Raw genomic sequence first — 27,487 nt, forward strand, 5'->3', positions numbered from 1 at the left:
AAGGCTGCACTGCCAGGGTTTTTGGGGTGCAGGGATCGCTGGAGGCGAAGGCTGCACTGCCAGGGTTTTTGGGGTGCAGGGATCGCTTTAGGCGAAGGCTGCATCGCCAGGTACTGAGCACCATAGTGTGTGCTGCAGTAGACTGAGTACAAGGGTGTGCTCAGTCGGTCTCCCCTGAAGCACCGCTTAAGTGGGTTTCAGGAAGCTGGGATACAGTGTCATATGAGTTGCCCCAGAATGTGTCAATGATTCCTTCTATGGGAGGGGGACTCGTTGGCATGCCCCAGGGTGCACCAATGATACCCTCTACAGGAGGGAGACTCATTGACTGGCCCCAGGGAACATCAATGATGCCCTCTACAGGAGGGAGACTCATTGATTTTATAAAAGGGAAACATGAGAAGGTTCAAAAGATGATAGCAAAAGATGGATGGAAGGAGGGCATGAGTACGATGGACAGCGTGTTGTGGTGGTCTGGTCAGATGAAAGGAAGATTAGAGAAAGGAATTGCAATAATGTATTGCGAATATGAAAGGAAATTACAAGAGTTGGAAATACTCCAAAAGGCTCTTACATCAGAGCTGAATCAAAAGGCAGATTTCAACCACAAAGTGAGCTTGAAGCAGAAAACAAGGCTCTAAGAGCAAAACTAAAAGAAAACAGCTCCTCTGCAGGCTGTATTGTTGCTAGCATACAACAGAAAGGTAATTTTACTGGCCCTGACTCAAGCAGTGATACTGATAAAGATCAAAACAAAAACAATGGGAAACACCTTGAAAAACAAATCCAAGATTGAACCCTTAGACACACACTGGGATAATTGGCCTCCTCCCCCTCTTAACCAACAATTAAGTGCCAGTGCTCCCTTGGCCCCTCTCCAAGTGACCACTCGGTGGTCAGGGTCAGGTGAAAACTGAGTGGCTCATAATACTTATAAGTACACTACTCTCAGCACAAAAGAAATGAGGGGCTTACTGAAAAAATCTCCCTGATCTAAAGCCCAAAGACCCAAATTTGATATTCTGGAAAAAAATAAGCCAGATGGTTACCACCCATACGTTACATCCCGGGGATCTTTATATCTTAACAAAAGCTAAATGTCCCCATCTATTATGGGCCAAGATCCCTAGAGAAGGGCACCAAAACGGCGTTTGGGCCTCTGTTAAATTTGAATCTGAAAATGATATGACCCGTGCCTGCACTGAGTTTAAGGAAGCCGTCCAAGAAGTCTTGGGGACCGGAGCTGGTAATTGGGGACTGATCGTGGGCTGCGTACAAGGCAAGGACGAGCCTGCTTCTCAGTATCGTGAGAGAAAATGGGAGATGTATTCCAGCAATGCAGGCATTGTGGACCCAAAGAAAACTGATCAGGTGTTTCTAAAAATGTTAAAGGAAGGTTTTAACGTCTACCTGCAAACAGCCCTTAATTTGGGAGTGAACCAAGGGTCTGATTATGAATCCATCTGTATTTGGGCCTCTGAATGCGAAGCCAGACAAGCTAAAGAGATAAAGAGCAAGTCTGCTCGCATTGCTGTGGTAACAGCAAAAGATAATGTAATTTGCTGTAACTGTGGGTGTTTCGGACATACCCAAAAGAACTGCAGGCGCAAGGCCCAAAAGTCTAGTCAGTGACAGAATCATGGCCAGTTGAATCCCTGCAGTACCTCACTGCCCCTTCAATCTGATCCTGGTCCCATCCTCCCCGCCTCACTGTGTTTTGTATGTGGGGAGACTGGACATTGGGCAGCCGGATGCCCAAGCCCAGTAACCTTGGGCAACCGGCCCCAACCAGTATCTTAACCAGCTGCCAATCCTTACTCACACCTAAGTAAAGGGGAAATGGCCAGGCTTTTAAATTCCATGACCCGCTAGGATCCAGCGGCCCCCTCTTGCTCGTCAGTACTGCTAATGCAAATATAAATCCCTCGAGGTCACACTTACAAGCATGGACAAGGGGCTGGCCATGCACAATTCTTGTGGACACGGAAGTGTCTGTTTCCATTACTGACCTCCCCTCCCATTACTAAACAGTATATTACTATTTCAGGGGTAGGAGGTGCACAGCTCACGGCTTATAAAAGCTACCCTGTTCTTGTAAAATCTAATCTATTCTTCTGGACTCAGTCTTTTTATGTAGGTCCAAATGCAGAGGGGACTATTTTGGGCATGGATGTCCTCTGCGACCTTGCAGCAACTCTTAACCTCGCTCAGAGTACAGTTACATTTACTGATAAATTTATGCATACTCATACCATTCCTCTCCGTAATGATAAATTTCTCTCTTCTGTTGCAACTGCCAAATCCGTGGCTCTCACTTGGGACACCTCTAATCCTTTTCAAGAATTATGTTCCAGGTTCCCCTCTGTTTGGACAGAAAATAAGCTGTCTTGCAGTTTGGTGCCTGCTCCTCTCTGCCTATCCACCAGATTACCAGTCAACTCCCTCCACCTACCAAGCAATACCCTCTCAAACCTGAGGCCGTGGATGTGGTAGGTGACATTATTCACTCTTTACTTCAGCAAGGCATACTAGTTCCTTATGGAAGTGCACCCTCTTAAGCCCACACATTACAATTGCACACTTTAATCTTCTTAATCCTGCTACTTTGATGCTGACTACAGGGGAACCTCATCTGTGCCCTCTTTCTGAGGATACTATTGTTAAGGAACTAACTGGGTAGCATAACTACCTGCTTCCCTTCTTTCCATGAGGGCAACCCCTAATGCTAGTATAGGAGTTTCACCCTTTTGAACTCATTACTGGAATAACTATGTCATTGGGGGAAGGATGTGTAGTCCCGGCTCCCATCCTCCTAATCTCTGACACTGCACAGGAATATATCAAATGTCTAAATGAAGTCTTGCATCCCCTGAGACTAACTGTCCAAAACCGACGAGAAGCCCAGGACCACCCAGAGACCTCCCTCCTGGGCGGAAGTACAGGAGGGAGATCAGGTCATGGTAAGAATATACAACCCTGAGGTACTTGAGCCAAAATACTCCGGCCCGCACATGGTATTGGCCCATACAGATACCTCTGTGAAAGTGCAAGGAATTCCAACATGGGTCCATAAAACCAGAATTAAAATGTATAAATGAATTCATTTTGTTTATATTGTATCCTTTTAGGTAACAAATGTGGCTCCCATGTTAATCCTCCTGGCAAACAAACCTGATGCAGCCTCCTGGGACCCGCCCGTGGTACATGTTACACAAGATACCTGTTTCAAAGCTGGCCAGTATGTGCAACTCCCTACAGGAGGCAGCGGCAAATGGGTAAAGAAACCAGACACTTTGCTTACCCCCAGCTGGACCACCTGGGACCTATCGTGGTTACAGCTCGCCTCCAAAAACATCCAGGCTCCAACGTCCCAATCTGACTACCACAGCCCGAGAGCAGTCTTCGGCTCCCTCCCTGCATCTCACCAGATCTGGACTGTAACTGGGTATTTAGCCTCAGGGGGTGAGGGTACACACATATAGGACCCCCAATTTCAGGATGTAAGATCACAGAATGTTGGGAAAAGGACCAAAGGACAGAGTGTCAATTTAAGGATACCTCCTTTGAACAAACAAACTATTCTATTTCAAGGGCCTCGGATGGATTGGTTGAGATTCACAATATTTATGAGGCTGCTAATGGGTTGGGAGAGTATCAGTGTGAATGTGTGTGGGAGGGTTGGGCAGTTTTCAGGAACATGCCAGTGTTTGTAAATGCAGCATGGGCGGACATTCCTCCTCTGCTATGGGAACCTGGGATGGAGGGACGCTATTGTCAGGAACACTGTGCGCACCCGCTCAAACGATTACATTGTACTGATGTACAATGTTACAGTCTAACCACTTGTGGATACTCCCCGCCTACTGTCTGATCGACATTGTATCCTACCTCCCCTCCCCTCCGGACAGCATTATTCAAGTAGGCCCCAACAAAACACTTTTGCATAATATTCTCATGGTCTCTGTTCAAGTTAAATATGATTTGTCCAATTTTTTGGCACCCTTGCAAAATGTATGTTCAGACCACCCTAGCTCCCTGTGATGGCTGCAGGACCAGCTACAGTTTCTAATGCACCAATACGTTATTCAAGCCCGTGCAGCCAGAAGGCAGAAACGTAGCATTTTAGGTGATATTGGAGGATTTTTTTGAAAGCTCCAATTCCATACTAAATACGCTTAATTTAAATTCTGAAAGGTCATACCATTCTTGGGTCAAAGGCCAAAAGACCCAAGCCTTTGAACATATTAACACCTTGTATCTATGTGAATAATCAACTTTGTCGCAATTAACAAGGTTAGCTGCACCTCTGGCTCCTCCTCTGGCCTCTATGAGTGCACCCCCCATAGGTATTAGCTCTCATGCCATTACCTTTTCCTGCAATCCCTTCTTAGATTTTATCCTGGATTACAGTACCCTGTGGATCAGCCATGCTTGCCCCAACAGGTCTGACTGGGTTAAGGTATCTGTAGTTCTTCCTTTTGGAAGTTTGTGATCAGCAGTGAATACAGTGATGCCAAATAGCCTTCTTAAAACAAAGTACTGTTCAATCTTAACATTAGGAACAATATAACATAAGAAAGGTTTTCAAAACAATAAAAGGTCTACACATATGTCTATTGTACCTATAATCGCAGAGGTAGGCTTATTTCACTGTAGACAGCCCAACCTCTGGAGTCTAGGTTCACTTCAGCTCAATTTTGTCTGTCCCCTTGAGGGACTGTGTCTTTTTATATCTCTAGTCAGAGTCTTTGTGATCTCTTCCCAGTTTTTCGTTTTGTAGTCAGAAACCGGTTTAGTGAGCTTCATGGTGGGTCAGAGACAGGGCAAAGTGAATGGCTTTTGCATTGTCCCTGAAGTGTTTGCAGGGAAATGTAATATCAGGACCTTTCCTAGGTACATTTCCTGACAAATGTACAATTGAATTAACTTAATATATGCATACTGTAAACAGGTCAATAACTCAGTCGAGATAAGAACATTCATAAGGCAGCTCCAAATCCATCACAGACTCATTTTTAGTTCTCAGCTGAAAATTTCTCTTTTTCTCCTGCCTATAAGTCTTAATTTCTCTCTCCCCCTGCTATTATTTTTATGTTAACCTTTTAACTGTATTATTTACTATCTAAAGTATTTGTGGATACAGGCTATAAGAAAAATGCTTTACATACAAAAATAAGTGTCCAGTCTTATGAAGTATTGAGAACCTTCCATATTTACATTGCTCTACATCTCACAAGATTAGACCCTAAACCTGTACTTTAGTCACAAACTAAATTAGCTAGAGGGCACAAGCCAAAGAACCTTTTGTTTCCATTACTATTCAGTTTAATTAGAATCACTGGCAGAGGCCCTTAAGACTTCAGATATTAGAGGATTATACAGTATCAGTGAAGCGCCATATAATATTTGGATAACCATGGCAAATTATTTTGAAACCACAATCTTCCTTTATGGCACAAATAAAGACGTCAAATGACTTCAGTCTCTATAGCAGTCCTTTATCAGTACAATGAGGACCTATTACTTGTTATACTTAAGTGCTCTATGCTTCTGGCACCTAACTACTATGGATCTGTACTAGACTAACAGAGGCCCATTATGGAGAGCCTTATTAAACATACACAAGATTTTAATATCACCATGTGAAAAATAACCTGTTTACTATAGGCCTAAATCCAGATAAACTGCTTAATTAAAGATGTTTTATCAAGTCTTGGTGCAAGTTTTCCAAAATACAGTGGGCTCTTAAAAAACTAAAAAATATCAGTAAAAATAAACTACTTTACTACTATATATTTTTAATATGTATAAGGTGTTACATGATTCTGGAGAGAAAATTTGGGGAACACTGTCTGGGGAAGACTAAGCATAGACTTAGTAATCAGTGAGTTCTGAATGTAAAGTCCATATTTTGACTTTACACATACAGCATTTGTTTTTATTAGTATCAATAAATGGAAACATCAGAGGGTGTTTTCATTCATACATTGAATCTACACATTTTATGCTAAAAACACTGTCGTTTTGCTGACCCCCAATCACAAAATGTATCTGTAAGTGTTTAATCTACAAACAATCGGTTAATGGTTTGGGATCTTAAGCAGTGTATTCATTTAATTTTTTAAAGGATTTGAGCTTATCTGTAAACAAGACCAGATATAAATTATAGCTTAGAAGTGGACAAAGAATAGCAAAGGACCTACATACATAATTATCCATGGTGAAGTAGGATTAAATCATTATGGTATATGTAGCTTTTCAGTCTGCAGTGATTGGAGGCAAATGCAGCTGTATAAAATTCACCAGGGAGATGTTTCAATAAAGTTGTATAACAAATTTCCTGAAAGTGGTCCAAACATTTGCAGAAAACATGCTTGTTGCAACTCAACGTGTCAAATAAAAGTGGAATACTCCCTCTTCCGTCTCTATCACTTCTAGACCTCTGAATTAAACTGCAGGATGGAACATGCATGAAGATGCAGTTGATGATGCACATTAACTTGTTCCAGCAAGAAATCTAAATAACTGCTCAAATCAATTTCATTGAATTCCTCAAAGTAAATCTGATACATTTTAATTTAAAACCATGGATTTTGTCTTTTCACCTGATATTACTGTTGCACTATTTTGCCTGAGTTTCAAAATCCAATTCGAAAGGCACTATGGGTACAGATATGGAAAAAACCTATACAAGAAAAAATGCACTCAGATAAGTGAGCCACTTCTTGAAACTGGAAGAATTTGAGGACATACAATACAAAGAAAAGTACTGAACTGTGAGACTGAAAACTTACCAGAACAAATTCTTTAGAAGAGATAATACCAAAGAGAGGGAAAGAAAAGTTAAGTGTATATTCATTCTAATCAGGTTTAAATTCTTATTGAATATTTTCCAGAGGTGTCCCCCCCACCCCCAACATGCTATAAAAACTCTAGGGGGGTTGAAAATATTTACTGGAGCTCCGCCCCAGACAGCTCTGGATGAATTTAAACCCTGATTCTAATGATCTTTGAACAGTGGGCTAATAAAAGTCAAAATTCAAACCCAAAGCGAGAAATATTTTGGTTACAATTGAAACAACATTTCTTTCTTTATCAGCAACAAAATGGGAATGGTGAGTGAGTGGATTTTGAATCTGGCTGGTAAATTTTCATGATCATTTTGCAAGGCTTATCTAAGCCTAGACAAAACTGGATAGTACCGTATATTTCTTATTTTCAGATGAATGTCTTATAATCTAATTTATTAAGTCCTATTGAAAATTTTTTAAAGTCAAATGATTGATTTACCTTCAAAGTTTGTGTTAAGAACATGTTAAGGAAATAAAGGAATTATTTCCTCCTACACCACATCTGGTTCTTTACTGCTCAAACACGTATAATTTGCAAAAATAAAATTAATCAACAGCACACACAGTTGGACTCTTCTCTATACCTCCAATGTGAAAACAATTATATGGTAATCACATGCTAATTGAGTGCTTTCTACAGATTTTAATGTAGAACTGTTTTTATACCTGTAAAATACCTAAATCAAGTTTTTCAAATAGGGTCCCACTATACCTTTCTGTTTCAGGTTAAAATTGCCCAGAAGTATCTATCAATCTCTAAACATCTCCCCCATTAAACTGCCCACAATTGCTCCTCTCCCATAATGAAACTGTACTCATTCATACTGCATGCTTCATTTACAGTGGCCTTATGTTCATCAAAGCCTTGATTTTCCACTCCATTAATTTACGATGAGTTGCATGGTTTGCTACTTCTTCCCAGAGTAGTTTGTGGTCCTAGTCTGTATGTGGGTTTGAAAGGTTGAGGGATATCTGAAAGAGACAGCAGATTCTCACCAGTCATATATCTGCCAGCTTTCATGAATGGAAAAGTTAACTATGTGTGAAACAAAACATCAGCCCCTATTGCTCAGCAGTCATCCTAGGGTATGTCTACACTGGCAAGTTTCTGTGCCACAAGTTATACCACTTTTATTAAAATGCTGTAATTAAACACAGCAATCGGAGTGTCACCAGGAGATGGGAGAAAACTTGTTCATCTTAGCCTCTAAGGATAGAACAAGAAGCAATGGGCTTAAACTGCAGCAAGGGAGGTTTAGGTTGGACATTAGGAAAATGTTCCTAACTGTCAGGGTGGTTAAACACTGGAATAAACTGCCTAGGGAGGTTGTGCAATCTGCATCTCTGTAGATATTTAAGAGTAGGTTAGATAAATGTCTATCAGGGAAGGTCTAGACAGCATTTGGTCCTGCCATGAGGGCAGGGGACTGGACTCGATGACCTCTCGAGGTCCCTTCCAGTCCTAGAGTCTATTAATCTATGAATCTCTCTCTCTCTCTCACACACACATACACACACACACCCCTCTATAAAAACGAACAGGAGTAGTTGTGGCACCTTAGAGACTAACAAATTTATTAGAGCATAAGCTTTTGTGGGCTACAACCCACTATGTTCAATAACATGAGCATTCCACATTAATGGTTTGCTTTGTGTCCTGGAGCAGATCAGCACAGCACTCAAGGGCTATCAGAAACAGTGCTTTGAAAGGGGAGGGGCGCATGCCTCCAGGGCAACCGAGTTCAAAACAATGAGCAGAGAGGTCACTTGAGGCATTATGGGACAGCTCCAGAGGCCAATTACAGTGCAGAAAGCAATCAAGTTGTGATGCACTCTATATGATTTTATGAAAATATGCTAATGAGTGTAAATATAATGTAACTGGAATATGCTTCATGCAAAAGGTCTCTTGTAAGGTATCATTACAAAATTTATAATCTACTGAGTGTGATCATCCTATTTGTATAAATGTACCACTCTTGTATCTGAAGCTAGAAATATGAAATATAACTCTGAGGGCCTTTGTAATTATGCAAAGTGTGGGTCATTAATGGTGGTTTGGAATCTTGATGACTCCCATTAACAAGGACAATTGACTGCAGATGGCTCTGTTTTACCTGTAAGTCTTCCTGTATACCTGTGTGCTGGCAAGTGGGTAATGAAGTCTTATAAGTGACATCTTATCATGTCACCTGAACTGGAATCCATCTTTAACCTGGTGCTTTTCCATTGAGATGGGGGGGGGGGAGGACCCAGAGGGACAAAGGATTCCCGCCTTATGCAAAAGATATATAAGTGGGTGGAACAGAGAAAAGGGAGAGCCATCATGAAGAATCCCCTAGCTACCACCTGAGCTGGAACAAGGGCTGTACCAGGGGAAAGGATTGTGCCCAAACTAGGAAGGCGGCCAGTCTGTGAAAGAGACTTATTGAAACATCTTTCAGGGTGAGATTTTATCTGTACAGTTGTATTACTGTATTAGGCTTAGATTTGCGTGTTTTATTTTATTTCACTTGTAATTCACTTTGTTCTGTCTGTCACTACTTGGAACCACTTAAATCCTACTTTCTGTATTTAATAAAATCACTTTTTACTTATTAATTAACATAGAGTATGTATTAATACCTGGGGGGGAGGGCAAACAGCTGTGCATATCTCTCTATCAGTGTTATAGAGGGCGAACAATTTATGAGTTTACCCTGTATAAGCATCTGAGTGTTAAAGACAAGAACACTTCTGTAAGCTGCTTTCAGTTAAGTCTGCAGCTTTGGGGCAAGTAATTCAGACCCTGGGTCTTTGTTGGAGCAGATGGGCATGTCTGGCTCAGGAAGACAGGCTGTTGGGATCCTGAGCTGGCAGGGAAAGCAGGGGCAGAAATAGTCTTGGCACATCACTTGGCAATTCCCAAGGACTTTCGTTGAGGTGGGTTTTTTGCAGCGCTGCAACTGAGGAGTTTCTGCGCACAAAGTGGCTTGGCAGTGTGTACATGTCTGCAGTTTGAGTGCAAAAAGCTGCTTTACTGCACAGAAACTTGCCAGTATAGACAAGCCCTTAGAGGAACAATACCTTTCAGGAACATTACATCACAGGAAAAGGACTGTAAAGCTACTGACTTTGAACAAAAACACCTAACAAAATTAAACATCTTTTGTTTTCTTGGTTCACAAGCCAAATCAAACTTCAAAAGCTTTAGTTTACTGTATACGTTAACTTCTCTATCTTCCTGAAGTACTAGACTTCCAAACAGCGGGACAGCTTTCATTTGAGATTTAACTTTCATGTGGGGCTGAATTAAAGCTCTCTGGGGGCCATAGGCACAGCTCACATAGGCCCCCTTAACACCAGGCCTATACCATTATCCTGCACCTCTTTGGAGTGGCAGCAAGTTTTAGAAAGGGTAGTTCACATGTCTTGGATCTCATGTTTCAGATTGTCTGCAGACTCAGGCAGGCACCAGTTATACTCTTTTCATGTTTTTAAGCTTTACTTTGCATCCACAATGGTTTCATACCTTTTTAAAAAATGAAAGCTCAGCTTCTCATTTTATCATGTAATGCCAGGAGTTGAAACCCTAAGCATGTGCCTGTAGTAACTATGTCTTAATCCAGCCCTAATGCTGAGAAAAGCCTTCAAGACAGCATTAAATTTATATATGTTAATTTAAAAAGAAGTTCAATTTATGATCTGAGGTGCATAGAATAACTTGTACAATTCCACATGTATCTCATTTTGAGGCACAGAAGACACCTGTCCCATAAGACCTCTGAGGACATTTTGGGGGTGGTGGAATAGAAAGGGCAAAATAAACAAACCAAAGACAGGGAGGAGAACTGCAGTAAAAAGAGAGGCAGCACAAAGAACAGGTCAAAGAGAGGGAGGGAAAGAAGAAAAGAAGGCTGATCTTTTAGTTGACCCATAGAAGTGGTGCAACAATGGTTTAATAACATTCATAGTAACCTCCATAATATGGATCAAGTGCTGCATTTATATCATTAATGACTACACTCTTCTCTATTAAAAGAGTTTAGAGTTTAGCCACACAGAACAAAATGCTAAAAATAATGGTGGAAACACCTGACACAGAGGGCAATTAAGTACTGCTAATTATTTCCCAGAAACCAGCAAACTATGTGCCATAATGCATACAAGTAATCCTGAAGAGAGCAATCATGTCTGTCTGCTCATTATTTAGCAGGGAACAGAGGGTACTGATACAGTGCACTGATGGTACTGATAAGTGGAAAAAACTCCAATTGTACTGATAGAAGCAGCATCCATGTTAATTTACTTAAAAGCACACTGTTCCATTCAGTGAATGATATTAATCATTTCTGGTTTTAAAATAAAAGATTATTTACTTTTTAAGAGGCATTGTGTTCAGACAGAGAATGATAAAACGAATTACTCATTTTCCATGACTTCATATAAACACTTTGATGTTTAAAGTGTATGTGAACAGTTAATCCTCCTATACTGATGTATTCTTGGTGATAGGCAGCTGTGTGCTATCCCCAGGGACAGATCTAAATCAAAATCAGACACTCTATTTTATTTTTAGTTTCAAAGCCACAGTGATAAACACAAAAATAAATCAAATTGGGTTTGTATATATTCCACCTAAAGTTTGGTTTAATAGCTAATACACTGAATACACACACACAATAAAACTTTACTGACTGTCATGTACAGTGCTGCTTTCTTTCCTGAGATAGGTAAAACAAGTGACCAATCAGTAGAGTTAGAGTTTTTTTTAAAAACTAGAGATGACTTAAGTACCAGTTAGTTAATCCCCAAAGACTATCCATAAAAAAGATTAAATGTATCCATAATTTTAAGTGACGCCGTGTATTTCAGCAGGCAGTTACTTACAACTCACCTAGAAGACATAATGTTAAAGGTGACCCACAAGAGTTTTTTTTTTAAAATGAACTAAATGTAAAGTTGCTTGCTGAATACCTGAATAGCAAAATGCACCTAACACATATGATTTTGAAAGAATCTTTTTTTTCCCATTTAAAGACCCCTAAAATTGTAGAGTGCCAAATCCAACACGTAAGCTAGCACTAGGATGATGATGTCTCAGATCCACTATGGAACTTGTCTGGATCATAGACCCAGTATAAAATATGCCAGGTAAATGGTGTTTTACTATATGATGTGGTTTTGTAGCTTTCCCATTGCTTCAGATCACAAAGAGTCTAAATTAACTATGGGGATAGGAAAGGCGGGATTTTGCAAAAATACACCACACAATGTAAAGAATTACACTTAAGGTACCTGGACTGCTTATAGGCTAGCTCATGCACCAGACAAGTTCCATGGTAGCTGAGACATGCTATGACCCAGTGACCGATGAGTTTAGGAGGAGCCCACGATGAAAATAAAATATAGTTCACTACACTTTAATTGCCCCTCTTGCTCATCTTAATTGTGGATTTCAGCACAGAATACTACAATTGATTTGAAAAGTGCAGATTACCTTTAAAATGAGTGAAAGAAAGAGCAAGAAAGTGAAGATAAACAACTCTCCATAGAAACTTGTGAAGTTACACAATGTATGAGTTCAACTCGCATTTGTCACAATAGATTGTTTTCATTGAGGCTTAAATGACTTGGAATTTTTGTTACGCAAAAACTGTATTCATGCACATTAAAAACAATGGATCTTTGTTAACATGGGGATCTGAATGAGAAATAACTGGACATGCCAAAAAAATGAACTTTCAATCTAGACACCAGATGTTTAGCATGGGGTGGACCACATTGTAATTAAGATATTGTCTCACGGACACTTCCCCTCCTATTTGCAATTACATGGACCACCTCCCCTCACATTCATGATCACATAACATCCCTGTGGTAACGACAGGAATTGTTTACATGGAAAAAGTAATATTAGGAATGTATTTCAGGCATTTTGAGCGTTTTAATGCAAACTAGCATTTGGACTTGAGGAGGCGGCAGCACTATATTGGCCAATCAGTTCTCTATAATTCACTAGCTAGTGCTTTGTGGACCCACTAGTGGTACATGGACCACACATTTGGGAAACTCAGTTTAACATAATTTACTAAGATCTATTCCAATACCCACTGCAGTCAATGGAAATACTTTTGGAAATAATTATTTGAAAGCAAGGAAGAATAATTCAGGGGGGCAGCATGTGTGGAAAGAGCCTGACTCAATACACATACTACAGGTTTAATAAGGATTTCCAATCATGAGGGACAATCAATTTTTCTGGGTTGTTACAGGCTGAAATCTTTCACTTACGATTTACATTAATATTTTGTACTCTAAAATAATTTAACGGTGGCTCTCAAAGAGCATTACAAGCATTAATTAACTGGCTCTCACAGAGAGGGAGGAAAGCATCATTACCCACAATTTAAGGATAATGGAAACTGAAATACAGAGCAGCTATGTGATTAACCCAAGGTTACACAGCAAATCAGGGGCAGAGCTAGGAGGAAAACTCAGAGGTCCTGACTCAAAGTCTCTCCCATCTTAACCACTAGGTAGCATGAAAAGTGTCTGCAGTTTCACCATTTAATGCAGTTGGTATTTGTGTACTCCTTAGGGTTATGGATTTGATTGTAAAGAGTTAATCTTTATGTATGGGATATGACAGTGAAAATTATCAACACATTAGAAACTTTCTTTATTATTAGATTACATTAAAACTGTGTTTTTTTTAAACTTTGACAAATCCTCTTTATGGGGTGGTTACTTAAAATAAAATGCTTAAACAAGCATATGAATGGCCTATTTACAAAGCTTATTGGCATATTTGACTACTGTTTATGGAAATATGAAGAAAAACATTTCACATACTAAACAAGTAATATTCCTGAAGAAAATCCTATGGACTCAATACAGAGCATCCCCTTTAAGCAGTTCTATAGTATGTGCCATGCCCAATAAACTGCCTCACTGAGGACCATTGTATATCAGCACTTTTGCTTGGTCTCTGAGAAATGAAAGATGATATCTAGAAAAAATTATAGCCCTGACATTGGAGATTTGTAGATTTCCACTCTCCCTGGAAGGAAACCAAGAACATTTCTGTATATTAATGTCTTGCAGCAGGATTCAATCCCTTACACTCTTTAGAGCAAGCTCACATTATCTTCACAAAATCAAAGGACAGCTTCTTACCTGGAGAATGCACTACGTACTGATAGCATTCTGAGCAAGACTATAAAGCACATTATCAAGCCAGGCAGTTAGGCAAGCAGAATGACTACTTATCAGCAACCAAATATGAAGCTGTCATTCTGACCTCCAAACACTGAGTGATTTAATAAAGTTTAACCCTTCTTCGGGCAGATCTACCTTAATTAGTAATCTTTTTTCCATAAGAAGTTCAGCAAGGGGTTCAAAGGGTGCAGGTAACAAAAGCCCACAGGGGCAGAGCAGCTGAAAGTCTCTGGTGAAAGAAAAACTGGGGTAACATCATGGTAGGGGTTCACTATAGACCACCAAGTTAGGGGGAGAAGATGGATGAGGCACTTCTGTATTAAATAAGATAACTATCCAAAACATAAGACCTGGTGGTAATGGGAGACTTTATCCAGACATCTGTTAGAAAAGTAATATAGCAAAATGCACAATGTCCAAATAAGTTCTTGGAATGTATTGGTGACATCTTGTTTCAGAAAATGGGGAAAGTAACTAGGGAGGCTGCCATTTTAGACTTCATTCTGACTAAAAGGGAAGAATTGGTTGTGAATCTGTAGGATGAAGAAAATTTGGGTGAAAATGATCATAAAATAGTAAATGTAGTGGTTCTAAGAAAAGGAAGGAGTGAGCAGAGCAGAAAAAGGACAATGGACTTCAAAAAAAGCAGAATTCAACAAACACCTAGCAAAAGAAATAAAAGGCAATAAGAAGTAGTACTATAAATACATTAGGAGCAAGAGAAAGATGAAGGAAACTTTGCACTGATAACCAGGTTGCTGCTTTTCAAATGTTCTGGATAGGAATCTGAGCTAGGAACGCTGTTGAGGATGCTTATGATCTTGTGGCGTGAGCAGTCAATTTAACTAGTGGTGAAATGCCTGTCAAATCATAAGTGCAGATGCAGTAAGTTATCTAAGACAAAATTCTTTGTGAGAAGATTGGAAGATCTTTCATTCTGTCTGCTGTTGCAATGAACAGTTGGATGGAATGCCAAAATGGTTTGGTCCTGTCTAAGTAGAACGCTAGTGCTCATCTAACGTCCAATGTGTGTAGCCATTGCTTGTCCCTATTTGCGTGTGATTTCGGGTGGAAAACAGGAAAATAAATTAATTGATTGTTATGAAAATTTGAAACCACTTGAGAGAAAACTTGGATGAAAGTGTAAGTAAACCTTATCTTTAAAGAAGACTGTACACTGTGGTTCAGATGTGAGGGCACACAGTTCAATGACCCTTGTGGAAGAAATTATAGCAATCAGGAAAATCACATTCCAGGAAATGTGTAGTAAGGAGCACATTGCTAAAGGCTCAAATGGTGGTCCCATCAGTTTAAACAAGACCAAGTTCACGTCCCAAGGGGAAACAGGCTCCCTTAATTGAGGGTAAAATCTTTCCAGGCCTTCAAGGTATCTGATTTTCATGTCATTAGAAAAACAGAACAGTTATCCAGACAAAGGTGGAAAGCTGATATTGGTGCCAGGGGAACCTTGATAGAGGAAATTGCTAAGCCTTGCTGTTTCAGGTGCAGCACATAGTTAAGTAGGTGTTGGATGGATGAATGCATTGGTGAGACTCCGGTTTGACAGACCAAGACAGAGAACTGCTTCCATTTTGACACGTAGGCGGCCCCGGTGGAGGGCTTTCTGCTACTTAGTAAGACCTGGCAAACTTGCTCCAAGCAAGCCTGGTTTCTAGGATTTAGCCATGGAGTTTCCAGGCCATTAGCTAAAGGGACTGCAGGTTCGGGTGGAGCAGCCAACCGTGGATTTGGGAGATGAGAGTCGGGTGCAATAGTATTGAAATTGGAGATGTCACCAAGGGGTCCAGTATAGTGGAGGACCAGTGTTGGCAGGGTCACGCTGGGGCTATTAATATAACCTGGCTGTGATCCTGCTTGATTTTCAGTAGCACTCGGTGTCTGAGTGGGATTGGTGGAAATTGTAGCAAAGCTTTTCTGTACAGGGTAGCAGGAAGGCATCGGTGATTGAGCCCAGACTGTGGCCTTGCAGAGAGTAGAATTGGTGACATATTCTGTTGAATTTGTTTGAAAATAGGTCTATTTGGGGAATTCTCCCTCCAACCCCCACTGGAAAATGCATCTGACTACATCCGGGCGAAGAGAGCACTTGTGGTGACTCGAAAATGACCTGCTCAGGCAGTCTGCTAGCTTGTTCTGCACCCCTGAAAGGTAAGAGGCCTTGATGTTGATTGAATGGGCTAGCAAAAGTCCCATAGGTGAACCACTTCCTGACAAAGGAGGGATGAGCAAGCTCCTCCCTGCCTGTTGAGGTAAAACATAGCTGCAGTGTTGTTTGTAAGAACAAACAGGTTTCTCCCTCTGACATGCGGTAGAAAAGACAGACAGGCAAGATGAATCATCCTTAGTTCTTGGACATTGATATGAAGAGAGAGCTCCCGCAAGGTCCAAAGACACTGAATTCAGAGGGGCCCCTGGTGAGCCCCCACCCTAACGCGATGCGTCTGAGACCAGACTCATTTATGGTTGAGGGCGGATGAAAGGAACGCCCACACAATCATTGAGAGGATCTAACCACCAATTAAGTGAAACCAGAACTTAAGAAGGTACCGTGAGCGCAGTGTCCAGATGAAGACGGCTTGCTAGTACACTGAGACCAGCCATGTTTGGGGGATCTGAGGTGCAGTCTCACATGTTGTATTCTATATGTGCATAAAGCAATGTGTCCTAGGAACCTCATACAGTTTTGGGCTGTTGCGATTGGATGAAACTTGAGATGTGTCACTAACGATCAGAAAGATTGGAATCTTGACTCTGGGAGAAACACTCTGACCTGGGTAGAGTCCAACACTGCCCCTATAAACTCTATCCTCTGTAACAGGCAAAGGGTAGACTTGTCTGCATTGATCAATAGGCCTGGGACCTTGAATGTTGACTAAAATGAGTACAACACTGGATATCACTTGGATCAGCCCATGATTAGCCAGTTGTCCAGGTAAGGGTAGACCTGCACTCCTAGTCTCCTCAGAAATGCTGCTACACAGCCATGCATTGTGTGAACACCTGAGATGCTGCAGAGAGGCCAAACAAAAGCACTGTGATCGGGTAATGCAAATGCTTCACTACAAACCTGAGGAACTTTCTGTGTCCTTCATATATTGACACATGAAAGTAAGCGTCTCTAAAATCGAGGCTGGCATACCCCGGATCCAGAGAGGGAATGATGGATGCCAGGGTGACCATGCAAAACTTTATCTTTTTGAGATCGTTGTTGAGCTGACACAGGTCTAGGATAGGTCTGAGACCTCCCTTTGCTTCTGAGATTAGGAAGTACTGGGAGTAGAAACCCTTCCCTCTTAAATTCTGTGGAACCTCCTCTATGGTTCCCACCTGAAGGAGCGATTGAATGTCTGGAACCAGAAGTTCTTCACACAAGGGGGCCCTGAAGAGGGAAAGGGAGGGAGCGTGGGAATAAACCCGATAATGTATCCCACTTCTACAGTGCTCAGCACCCAAAGGTCTGTGGTGATACAGGACCAAGCACTGAGGAAATGGGAAAGTGGTTTGCAAATAAAGGAAAATGGGGTTTGGCATCTTGGGAACTGGTATGACATCCTCAAGAGTCCCATCATAATGCCTGCTTAGAACCCCCTAGATGTCTAGGTGGACCAGGCATTGATACAGAGGTAGAAGGAGGATGAAGCCTATGCCTATCACCTCTACTTAGTTTCCTCTGCAGGTCCTGTTGGACAACTGGAACAGAATACCGGAGGGATTGCGGAGGCCTGAAGTGGTTCCTGGAAGGGGCTGGGGTATGCAACCCAAGGGACTTTATTGTTTCCCTTGAGTTCTTTAACCCACAGAGCTTAGGGTCAGTCTGCTCCAAAAAAGGAGGAGGATCCCTCAAAGGGAAGATCCTGCACAGTATGTTGGACCACCTGCGGGAGCCCAGAGAACTGCAACCAGAAGCTCCTAGGCATGGCCACAGACCTGGCAGTCAAGTCAGCCATATCCAGAGCAGCTTGCATCGAGGCCCTTGCCACCAAGTTTCCTTCACCCACTAGTGAGGAGAACTCCTGCCTACCATCTGCTGGCAGCATTTCTTTAAATTTTAGCATAGAGTCCCATATGTTAAAGTCTTACCTGCCCAAAAGTTGCAACCCCCCTGGTAGAATAAATTTTCCTATCAAACCAGTTTAGCTTTTTTGAGTCTTTGGATTTTGGGGTTGTGCCTTGATGTCCCTGCCTTTTCCCCTCATTAGCACCCAAAAATGCCAGGAACCCCAGGGGGCAGGATGGGAGTAAAAGAACTAATAACCTTGGGCGGGTGCACAATACTAGCATTTGTCCCTTTTGAAGTGGGTGTAAGGGATGCAAAGGTCTGTCACAACACTTTAACTACGTCCATAGAGGCAGAGTCACTCTGGAAGGACTGGCAGGGGCTAAAATATTGACCAGGCAGTAAGAGGATTCTTTTACCTCTTCCACTTGTAGTCCCCAAACTTAAAGCAACCATCTTTAACTATTCTTGGTGTGCCTTATAGTCATCTGGGGGAGGCGACATGACCCCTTCTGAGACTACCTCATCAAGGGAAGAGGAAGAGGAGGCCAGCACTGGCTGCAGATGCTCTTCCTTCATTTCTTGATCTGCCAGGTCCTGCTGAGCCAGCTCTTGATATCCGATATGAGGTTTGGTACCAGAATCAGGAACAGATGCTGTCCGGTGAATAAGAGCCGCACGTCTTTCCAAGGCAATCAAATAGAAGAGCCTGGAATTGGATCTGGAAACAGGGGGAAAGAGGGATTTCCAAAAGGCTACGGGACAGATGCCAGTGACCTCCTGGCCAACCACTCTATGGCATTCCTGTGACAGAATCTGTGGGAAGGATGGAAACATCTGGAGGAGGGGTAGCAAGAACAGCTCTGAGCACGAGAAATGTAGGACCCAACTTCCTGTTCAGAAGAAGATGACTCTCCTTCCGTTCACCATGGAGGCGCAATTCCAGATGATGCCTATGTGGAGAGGCCTGCAGAGAAGTAAGCATTGTGGAGTTTCCTTTTGACAGTACCAAAGAGTGAGCTATCAGGGGTACATGAGACTGGGATGGTACTGAGAGCTGTAGTGATCTTGTTGGTTCTCCCATGCCCTCCAGCACCGAGAGCATCAACACTAGGGTCAGGATGTCCCTAGCAGCTGCAAATGCCTATGGTATGATTGGTACTGAGATCATGTTGGTACGGTGCAGTGCCACAGATGTGGAAGGTGCTCCTTCTGGCTACTCAGTCAATGGTACTTTCCTACATGTTGGGGTCAATGGTGCTTTCTTCTGCGGTACCGAAGCAGGGGTGTGCTTAGACTTAGACCACACACTACTCTTAACCCCATAACTAGCAGTCTTTGGTGCCGGGATCTCCCCCTTTCTGCACTCTGCTTCTTATGCCTCTTCTTAGGCACTGGGGATGGTGAATGGTGACAGGACTCATGCATGGTAGGAGGCGCACTCCTTACTGAGTGCTGCACTCCTTACACCCAGTCTTGAGTCTGATCGACATGGCTCAGATAGAGGTCTGAGGGATGCTCTATGAGTAGAAACTTTAGCCTGGCTTCACAATCTTTCCTCATGTGGGGCTTAAAGTCCCTGAAAATTTGACAATGCTCTCTGATCTGAGCTTCCCTGAGGCATTTAAAGCAACTTGAGCACAGATAGCTCACAGCCTTATTGCAGGAAATGTAGGGCTTGAAGCCCGATGACTGAGGCATCCCGTGGTAGTGGGAATCAAATGAAACCATCAGATGAAGTAAAAACCTAGCTAACTAAACACTAATAAACTTACTAACACTAAACTATTCAAAATAAAATATGAGCGGATACAGTCCACTGAGAGTGCTTGCAGAAGCAAGGAGAGCAGTTCCAGTGACCATCACAGGCAGTAAGAAGGAATTGAGGGGACTCAGATTGGCTGGGCCTCTTTACCGATCCCAGCGGCAGCAGAGGGCACTCAAGCCACCCCGATGAGTACCACTAAGGGAAAAATTTCTGGTGACTGTGCATGGGGGCGCGCACACCAAGAGTAGAATGCACATGTGCAATTTCTCGAAGGCGGGCAACCACAGTACCTACCTTTTAAAAGGATCACAAAGAGGACCCATGGAATTATAGACCAGTTAGTCTAACTTCAATACCTGGAAAGATACTGGATCAAATTATTAAACAATCAGTCTACAACCACCTAGAAGATAAGAGGATAAGTAATAGCCAACATGGATTTGTCAAGAACAACTCATACTAAACCAACCTAATTTTCTTCTTTGATATGGTATTGGCCTAGTGGATGGGGGAAGCTGTAGAGGTGATAGATCTTGATTTTAATAAGGTTTTTGACAAAGTGCTTATGAGAACATCAATTGGGAAACTAGGGAAATGTGGTCTAGATGAAATTACTATATTATGGATACATAACTGGTTGAAAAATGAGCTTAACTTGAAGCAAGGGAGGTTTAGGGTAGGTATTACAAAAAACTTTCTAACTGTAAGGATAGTTAAGCACTGGAATGGGCTTCTAAGAGAGGCTGTGGAATCCCTGTCATTGCTGGATCTTAAGAACAGGTTAGACTAGGTATACTTGGTCTTGCCTCAGTATTGGGGACTGGACTAGATGACCTCTTGAGGTCCCTTCCAGCTGTATATTTATATGATTCTATATAATGCCTTCTAGTGCCACTGTCTTCAAACATTTTTTATTACATGCACAGTAAAACACTACTTTTCTCAGATTATGCTGGGCCATATATTTGGCCTTCAAGGTCTCAACACAAGCATATTAATTTTCCCAGTTAAAAATATTAGCTGATTATATCACATTATTTTAAAATACAAAAATGGATCTATATTTTAAGAACAGAAAACTAGCAATACGCTACTCCAGAATAAGGAGTACAAATTTGTATATAATTTTATGATGATGTGCAATGTTTAAGGGAAGTAGAGTTGGGGGGAAAACTTTGAATAGAAAAATTTTATTTTGCAGAGTCTATGTATGTAAACTAGATACTATAGATGAGTACTGTTTAAGGTATCCTTATAAATCTGTTATGGTAAGCTTTTCAATCCTAATTTTTTTCAATGCAGCAAAGGGGTAAGGAACAGGAAATAAGAGATAGCTGGGACAGAGGGTCATCGTAAGGTGCTGGAGGCAAAAGTGTGTCACTGAGCAATAAAAGGAGGCGGAGCAGCAAAACAGGGGTGGGTGAAAACTATTGAGAGGGCTAGGTTAGTAGCGAACTGAAGGACAAGGGAAGAGATATAGAAGAGGTTAGAGAACCAGAAGGGCATTTTGGCAAGAGCAGTAGCCTATATGAGAGGAACAGACAGGAGTAAGGAATATAAATAAATAGCTGGAGAGGAAGATAAGAACCTGGAGGAAAGAGGCATTTGGGAGACCAAACTGCAGGGAAACGTAACTGGGAATGCTTCTGGCAGTGGTAGCTGCAGCAGCTGCCCACCAAAGGTCTGGGGAGAAAGGAAGGAAGTAGGGAATCTTGGGCAAGGGTTGTACCCCTGGCTAGAGGAAGTGACATGCTAGCTAGTTGATGAAAGGAAAGGAAAGGATGAGGCACGCAGGGTGGTGGAGCTTTGAGTTCCCCTCCCTGATCATTTTTGTAACATCAAAAGACTGCCTGGTTCCAGAAGCACTACAAACCCTTTGATGTGAGAGCAGTTCTGGCATAACACTACAGTAGCACACCAAAAAGGGAGGGGGCTATTAACTCTCAGATTAAAGAGTTCCTAAATGCTCAATGACATGTAGAACGACAGCCAAGAAACAGGCGTGAGAGTGAGTTTCCTAGTACTATATGACACCTTAAGATTTGAAAATATTGCGGGGCCCTCTAAATTTCAGGGGTTGGAGATGGTCACAAGATCCTTCTCTGATGCATTGTGATCCTTGTCTCCCTTTCAGTGATACTGCTGGAAGGGGAGATTGAGCAGAGAATTGACTCCACTCTAGTCCTCCTAATGGAGAAGAAGAGTAGAGCATCTCTTGAGTTTCTAAGTCTGTTCAAGGCATCAAGGAGAAATTTGCCTTACTGATGCTTAAAGTCTTAACTTTCATGCATGCGCAATATTATTTAAAACAAAACACAGAAAACACTAATACTGAAAAAGGAAGTCCATATATAAAACCATTTCATAACATTCAGGATCAGTCAATGATACTGGTATAAATCTATAGAGTTACTCTACATTTACACCACTGTAAAGGAGAGAAGAAACAGTTCCTAGGAGTCTGAACCAAGCTAACAAGAGTCAAGAATTCAGAGTAACTTTTTCCTCAACTCTCATGTTTTCTGTTGATGAGTATTAGAACAGCAGGCTATAATAGACATCAAAGGAGATGTAACACATTGGTCCAATGGGGTAAACTAAGGAAGAGTTAATCTCAAATAGAATTTTCTGGTCTTTCATTTAAGTCAGACTGATCGTGTTAAGGTAACATAGGGCCAAATCCTATAACTTTTTAATGATAGTTTTGCTTAAGAAAGGACTAAATCATTTGACCTACACTATTTTGTATGCAACAGTACATTTTAGCATGCAGATATTTTATGAATGAACAAAATATAATGGCTGATGCTAAGAAATTTATTATTTGACAAATGTACTGCTTCGTTTTTAAATCACATTTGAAAGATTTTTTTTTTTAAATTAGGGATAGTGAATAATCAAGAGATTTGTTTCAAATGGCACCCAGCACAGAAGTAAAGACCTCTAGCAGGCATGCAGTTAGAGGATGTGTTTATCTGGTTATTTTTCTTAGAAGGAGGAGGAAGTGCCAAGGCAAACACAAGTATGACTATTGATTAACATGATTGTCCTGCATAGAAGAGAAAAATGTATTTTTCCATATACCTTGTTGATTGTAAGAATATATTAAACTGTTACTATGGGTTTACCTGGAATAAACTGACACATTACTCAATTTGTTATTGGATCTTTTTGATTAGAGAGCATTGCTATAAAATATTTGTGCAGATGGAATTTTTGGAGAATTTAGCTGCAAAGTTCTACCAACTCTCTACTGCAGTAGTTCTCAACCAATTAAACATTGTGGGCCACATATGTGTTACCTGGGCTGCAGTTTGAGAACCACAGCACTCCCCCAACCCCCTCCAACCTTCTATGCCCAGCACCCCCAGCCCAGAGATCCCTCCACAAAGTGGGGCCAGGAGCGGAGCCCTGGTGGAGGGGTTGGGCAGCAGGGACCCTTTACCCCGTTGTGCGGGGCCAGGCATCAGCCCTGACCCGACCCCGCTGCTAACCCTGACCCCGACCCTTGCTGTGCGGGGCTGTGCGGCAGCCCTGACACTGGATGCTGGTGTGCAGGGCAGGGTGGCAGCCTGGACCCCGCAGCCAGCCGCATGGCAGCCCCTGGCAGTCCTGGACCCCGCCACCCTTTAGCACACAGCTGGGCTGCAGCTGTGTGCTAAGTGGGCCACATGCAGCCCGCGAACCACTATTCTAGTGTTTTTTTTTTTAAAGACTTATAACTTGGCCAAATTTGGGCAGATTTTCATGGGGATTTTCATGGGGTGTCCCATGGCTGGGATCTGGGGAGGTAGAGGGTGCAGGTGTCTGGCCTGGGGGTTGCCCCATGGCTGGGCTCTGGGGGAAGGGGGCATGGATGTCTGATCTCCCCGGTTAGGCTTGAGGGTGCGGGGAGGGGGCAGAAAAACAGGAACTAGGTTGTCGTAGGGGTTTCTTTAACTCTCTACTCGGGGGAATTTTGTGTGTGTCTGTATTGTTACAGACATAGCTGCCGACAGGTACAGTATTTTGAAATAAATTACCAAAATGATTGAAACTGACATGATTACATAATGTTATTTTGACCAACAAAATATGAAGAATTTTGCAGAATTTTAGAATATTGCCTGCAGAATTTTAAATTTTTTGGCGCAGAATTCCCCCAGAAGTATTAATTGAAATTTACTTGCTCACTTCATCCGTCCAAGTGCAGAATTGCTGGTAAAGAGATACTAATGAATACTTTACATTAAACTTAAGCAAATTAAACAAATTCAATAAATGGCAATGTTTGTCTAATTAGTATTTATAGAGCTCTGACCTTTAAAATATGCTAGGCTTTACCAACATATTTCCATTAAATGACCTCATGCCAATGCACTGCTAGTTGCTAATTTCACCTATTCTTTGGTTCATTTTTGTCAATTGGCAAACAAAAACTTCTTGGAAGTTGGGGTAGTGTTTGGAAAAGTTCTTTCACACATCCTGGACCTTTTCCCTTTTGGGACTATATGAAAATCTGTTTAAGAACTAGAATTGGTTTGAAAAGGAACAAGAGAAACTTACTGTTTCTAAGACCATGATACGCTCCTGCAAATAAAGCAGAATACATAATTAGAAAGTAAAGAGAACAAATAAAAAACAAGTTGAACATGATGAAAGGGTTTCATTTTGTCTTTGCTGGTATTAGCAGATACAACATTTTGTACAAAAACTTATTACATAGGAACACAAGAATTGCCATACTTGATCAGGCCAGTGGCCCATTTAGTTCAGGATCTTGTCTTTAGCAGTTGCTTCAGTGGAAGGTGAAAGAAACCCTGAAGAAAACAGTTATGAAAGAACTTGCCAAAAAGGAAGGTTTCTTCTGATCCCCTATTAGAGTCTGGCTTCTGCCCTGAAGCAGGAGATACGATATCACTTACAATTTTTTGAAGTATTTATCATGACTTTGAATATTTTTTTAACCATGTAAATGTCCAATCCTTTTTTGAATCCTGATAAATTCTTGGCCTCCATGGCAATAAGTTCCGTTGTCTAAATGCATGTTATATGAAATATTTCCTCTTTGCCATCTTTTAGTTTAATTGGATGCCTTCTTGTTCTTGTCCTTGCATCATATGAAATTGTAAAAAGAAGTTCTTATCTACATTATCTGTACCATTCATTATTTTACATATTATATTTATCGTGCACTTTCTTATTCCTCTCTTCTCTAAGATAAATTGTTTCAATCATTCCAAACTCTTCATGTGAGAGTTTCTCCATGCACCAACTCATTTTCATAGCCTCTAAGCACCCCACTGCATTTCTGTTACGTCCTTCTTGGGATGGAGTTACCAGAACACAAAATTCCAAGTGAGGGTGTACCACTGATTTCATATGGTGATGTTATATTTTCAGTACTCTCTACCCTATTTCTTATGCATCCCGACATTTTGTCTGCTTTTTTGACCATTGCTGCATGTTGAGCAGAGGTCTTCCCTGAGTTGTCTTCATTACTGTGATCTGATTGTTTTTCAGTGTTTATATTGTATTAGCATCTATGTTAGGTAGTGCTTTATAAAGCTAAAAGGCAAATTACATTGATGCTACCTCCTCTTGATAGACTGACTAGTATAATTTTGTTAGAAATAAAAATAAAAACCTAAAAAAACAAACAAAAGGAAAACCCAAATATAGACATAATAAAAATAGACTAACTAAGCAACTGAAGAGTGTACAAACTAAGGGGTCTACAGTTAAAATCAACCAGAAAATCTGTAGGCATTCCTATATGAACCATTTGAAAGTGGTCTGCTGTCTCTTCCCCTTTCCTCTATGTACTATTGGGACTTATTGTATAAACTTTCTTAACCTCATGTCACTATTAGACAGAAGGCTGTGGAGGAAGAAAACAAGTTTAAGTCTACACTAAAAAGGGTTTGTGAGTATAGCTATAGCAGTAATTCTACACTGGCAAACCTTCTAATGGAGACAGTATATACTGGCAAAAGAACTCTTTTGGTTGTATAGCTTATACCAATTCCGTGAACAAAATAAGCTATATCAGCAAAAGGACTTTTTTGCTGGTATAAAAATGTCATAAATGATTACACCACTGTTCAATGTTATTATATTGGCAAAAGTTTCTAGTAGAGACCTAGGCCAAGAAGCTCCTTCTTCCTCCTCAACAGCTGGGGGGCGTGGAACATACCCAGATGTGCACAGCCTATGGCCATCCCTCCCACGCAACTCACACCAACAGGGTTTAAAAAAGTTTACTGGAGCTGCTGGTAGCTGTTGAAACTTGTAGAACATGAGATTACAATTTTAAAGGTAGAAGGTGTTCACAGAATATCTACTACCCCAGGAGAGAATGTGGAACCTGCCAAACCCAACAAAGGAGGAACTGGAATTTAGCCATCTCTAATTTTCTGAACCCTGATCCTCATAGGTCTTCTAGAAGCCTGAGCCATGGACCAGGACTTCACTGAGATAGGCACTGTACAAACACAGAACAGAAAGACAGTCCCTAGCCCAAGGAGCTTACAATCTAAGTATAAGACAAGAGACAACAGATGGACACAGGTAGCTGTAGGAATACAAGGAAACAATCAGACAGTATTGGTCCGGGTGATAGGCAGTGGTCCCAGCACACCAGCAGCCTAATCACTGTCAATTTTTTTGTAGGCACCATACACTCATAGACATTAACGCCAGAAGGGATCGTCGTGAGCATCTAGTCTGACCTCCTGCACATTGCAGGCCACAGAAACTCACACACACACACTCCTGTAATAGATCCCTAATCTCTGGCTGAGTTACTGAAAGGAGAGTTTTAAGGAGGATAATGAGTTAGTTTTGTGGATGTTTACAAGCATGAAGGACTGCATGGGAAAAAGCATGAAGGTGTTAGTTTGAAAATTTAACAAGTGGGCAATACAGGTTGGCATCACTGGCTGATCGGAAGCAGGAGTTGACTTTTTAATATTGAATGAAAGATAATAGGTGGAGATGGGTCATGATGGGCCTTGCAAGTGAAGACAAATAGCTTATGTTTGATGTGACAGAGAAGAGGGAGCCATCAGAGGGATGCAAAGAGTGGGCTAATGATGTCAAAGCAACACACTAGGGAAAATGATCTTTGCAGCAGCATTGTGAATGGATATCAGAGGGGCAAGATTGGATTTGTCAAGGCCAGAGAAAAGGATGTTGGAGTAATTGAGATGCGAGATGATGAGAGCATGGAGAGTGTGGATGGATGGGAAAGGCTGTATCTTAAAGATGTTAGGCAAAAAGAAATCTGCAAGATTTAGACATACACCTCTACCCTGATATAACGCAGTCCTTGGGAGCCAAAAAAATCTTACTGCGTTATAGGTGAAACCGCGTTATATCGAACTTGCTTTGATCTGCCGGAGCGTGCAGCCCCACCCCCCTGGAGTGCTGCTTTACCGCATTATATCCGAATTCGTGTTATATTGGGTCGCATTATATCGGGGTAGAGGTGTAGTTGGATGTCAGGACCGAGAGAGAAAGTATATTGTACTTAGTCAATGTTAATTAGAGGTTTGGGGAGATTTTTGTGATTATTTTTTGGCCCAACCCTATGCCCATTAATATCAATGGGAGGATTTGTTGTTGTTTTTTGCCATCGATTGAAGTGGGATCAGGATAGGGTGACCAGAT

General features: G+C 41.5%; 1 protein-coding gene across 1 annotated transcript in view; it reads right to left on the reverse strand.

The window, feature by feature from the left end:
* LOC113406429 (centrosomal protein of 128 kDa-like) overlaps positions 1-27,487 on the reverse strand; it is a 110,055-nt gene that overhangs the window by 42,316 nt on the left and 40,252 nt on the right. The window contains exon 3 of the mRNA XM_026651273.1: positions 24,383-24,406. Coding sequence (XP_026507058.1) covers positions 24,383-24,406 — 24 coding nt within the window. The remainder of the gene's footprint in view (positions 1-24,382; positions 24,407-27,487) is intronic.

The sequence above is a fragment of the Terrapene carolina genome, unplaced genomic scaffold (assembly GCF_002925995.2).
Source record: "Terrapene carolina triunguis isolate 2854851 unplaced genomic scaffold, T_m_triunguis-2.0 Scaffold96, whole genome shotgun sequence".
Classification (NCBI taxonomy): Eukaryota; Metazoa; Chordata; order Testudines; family Emydidae; genus Terrapene; species Terrapene triunguis.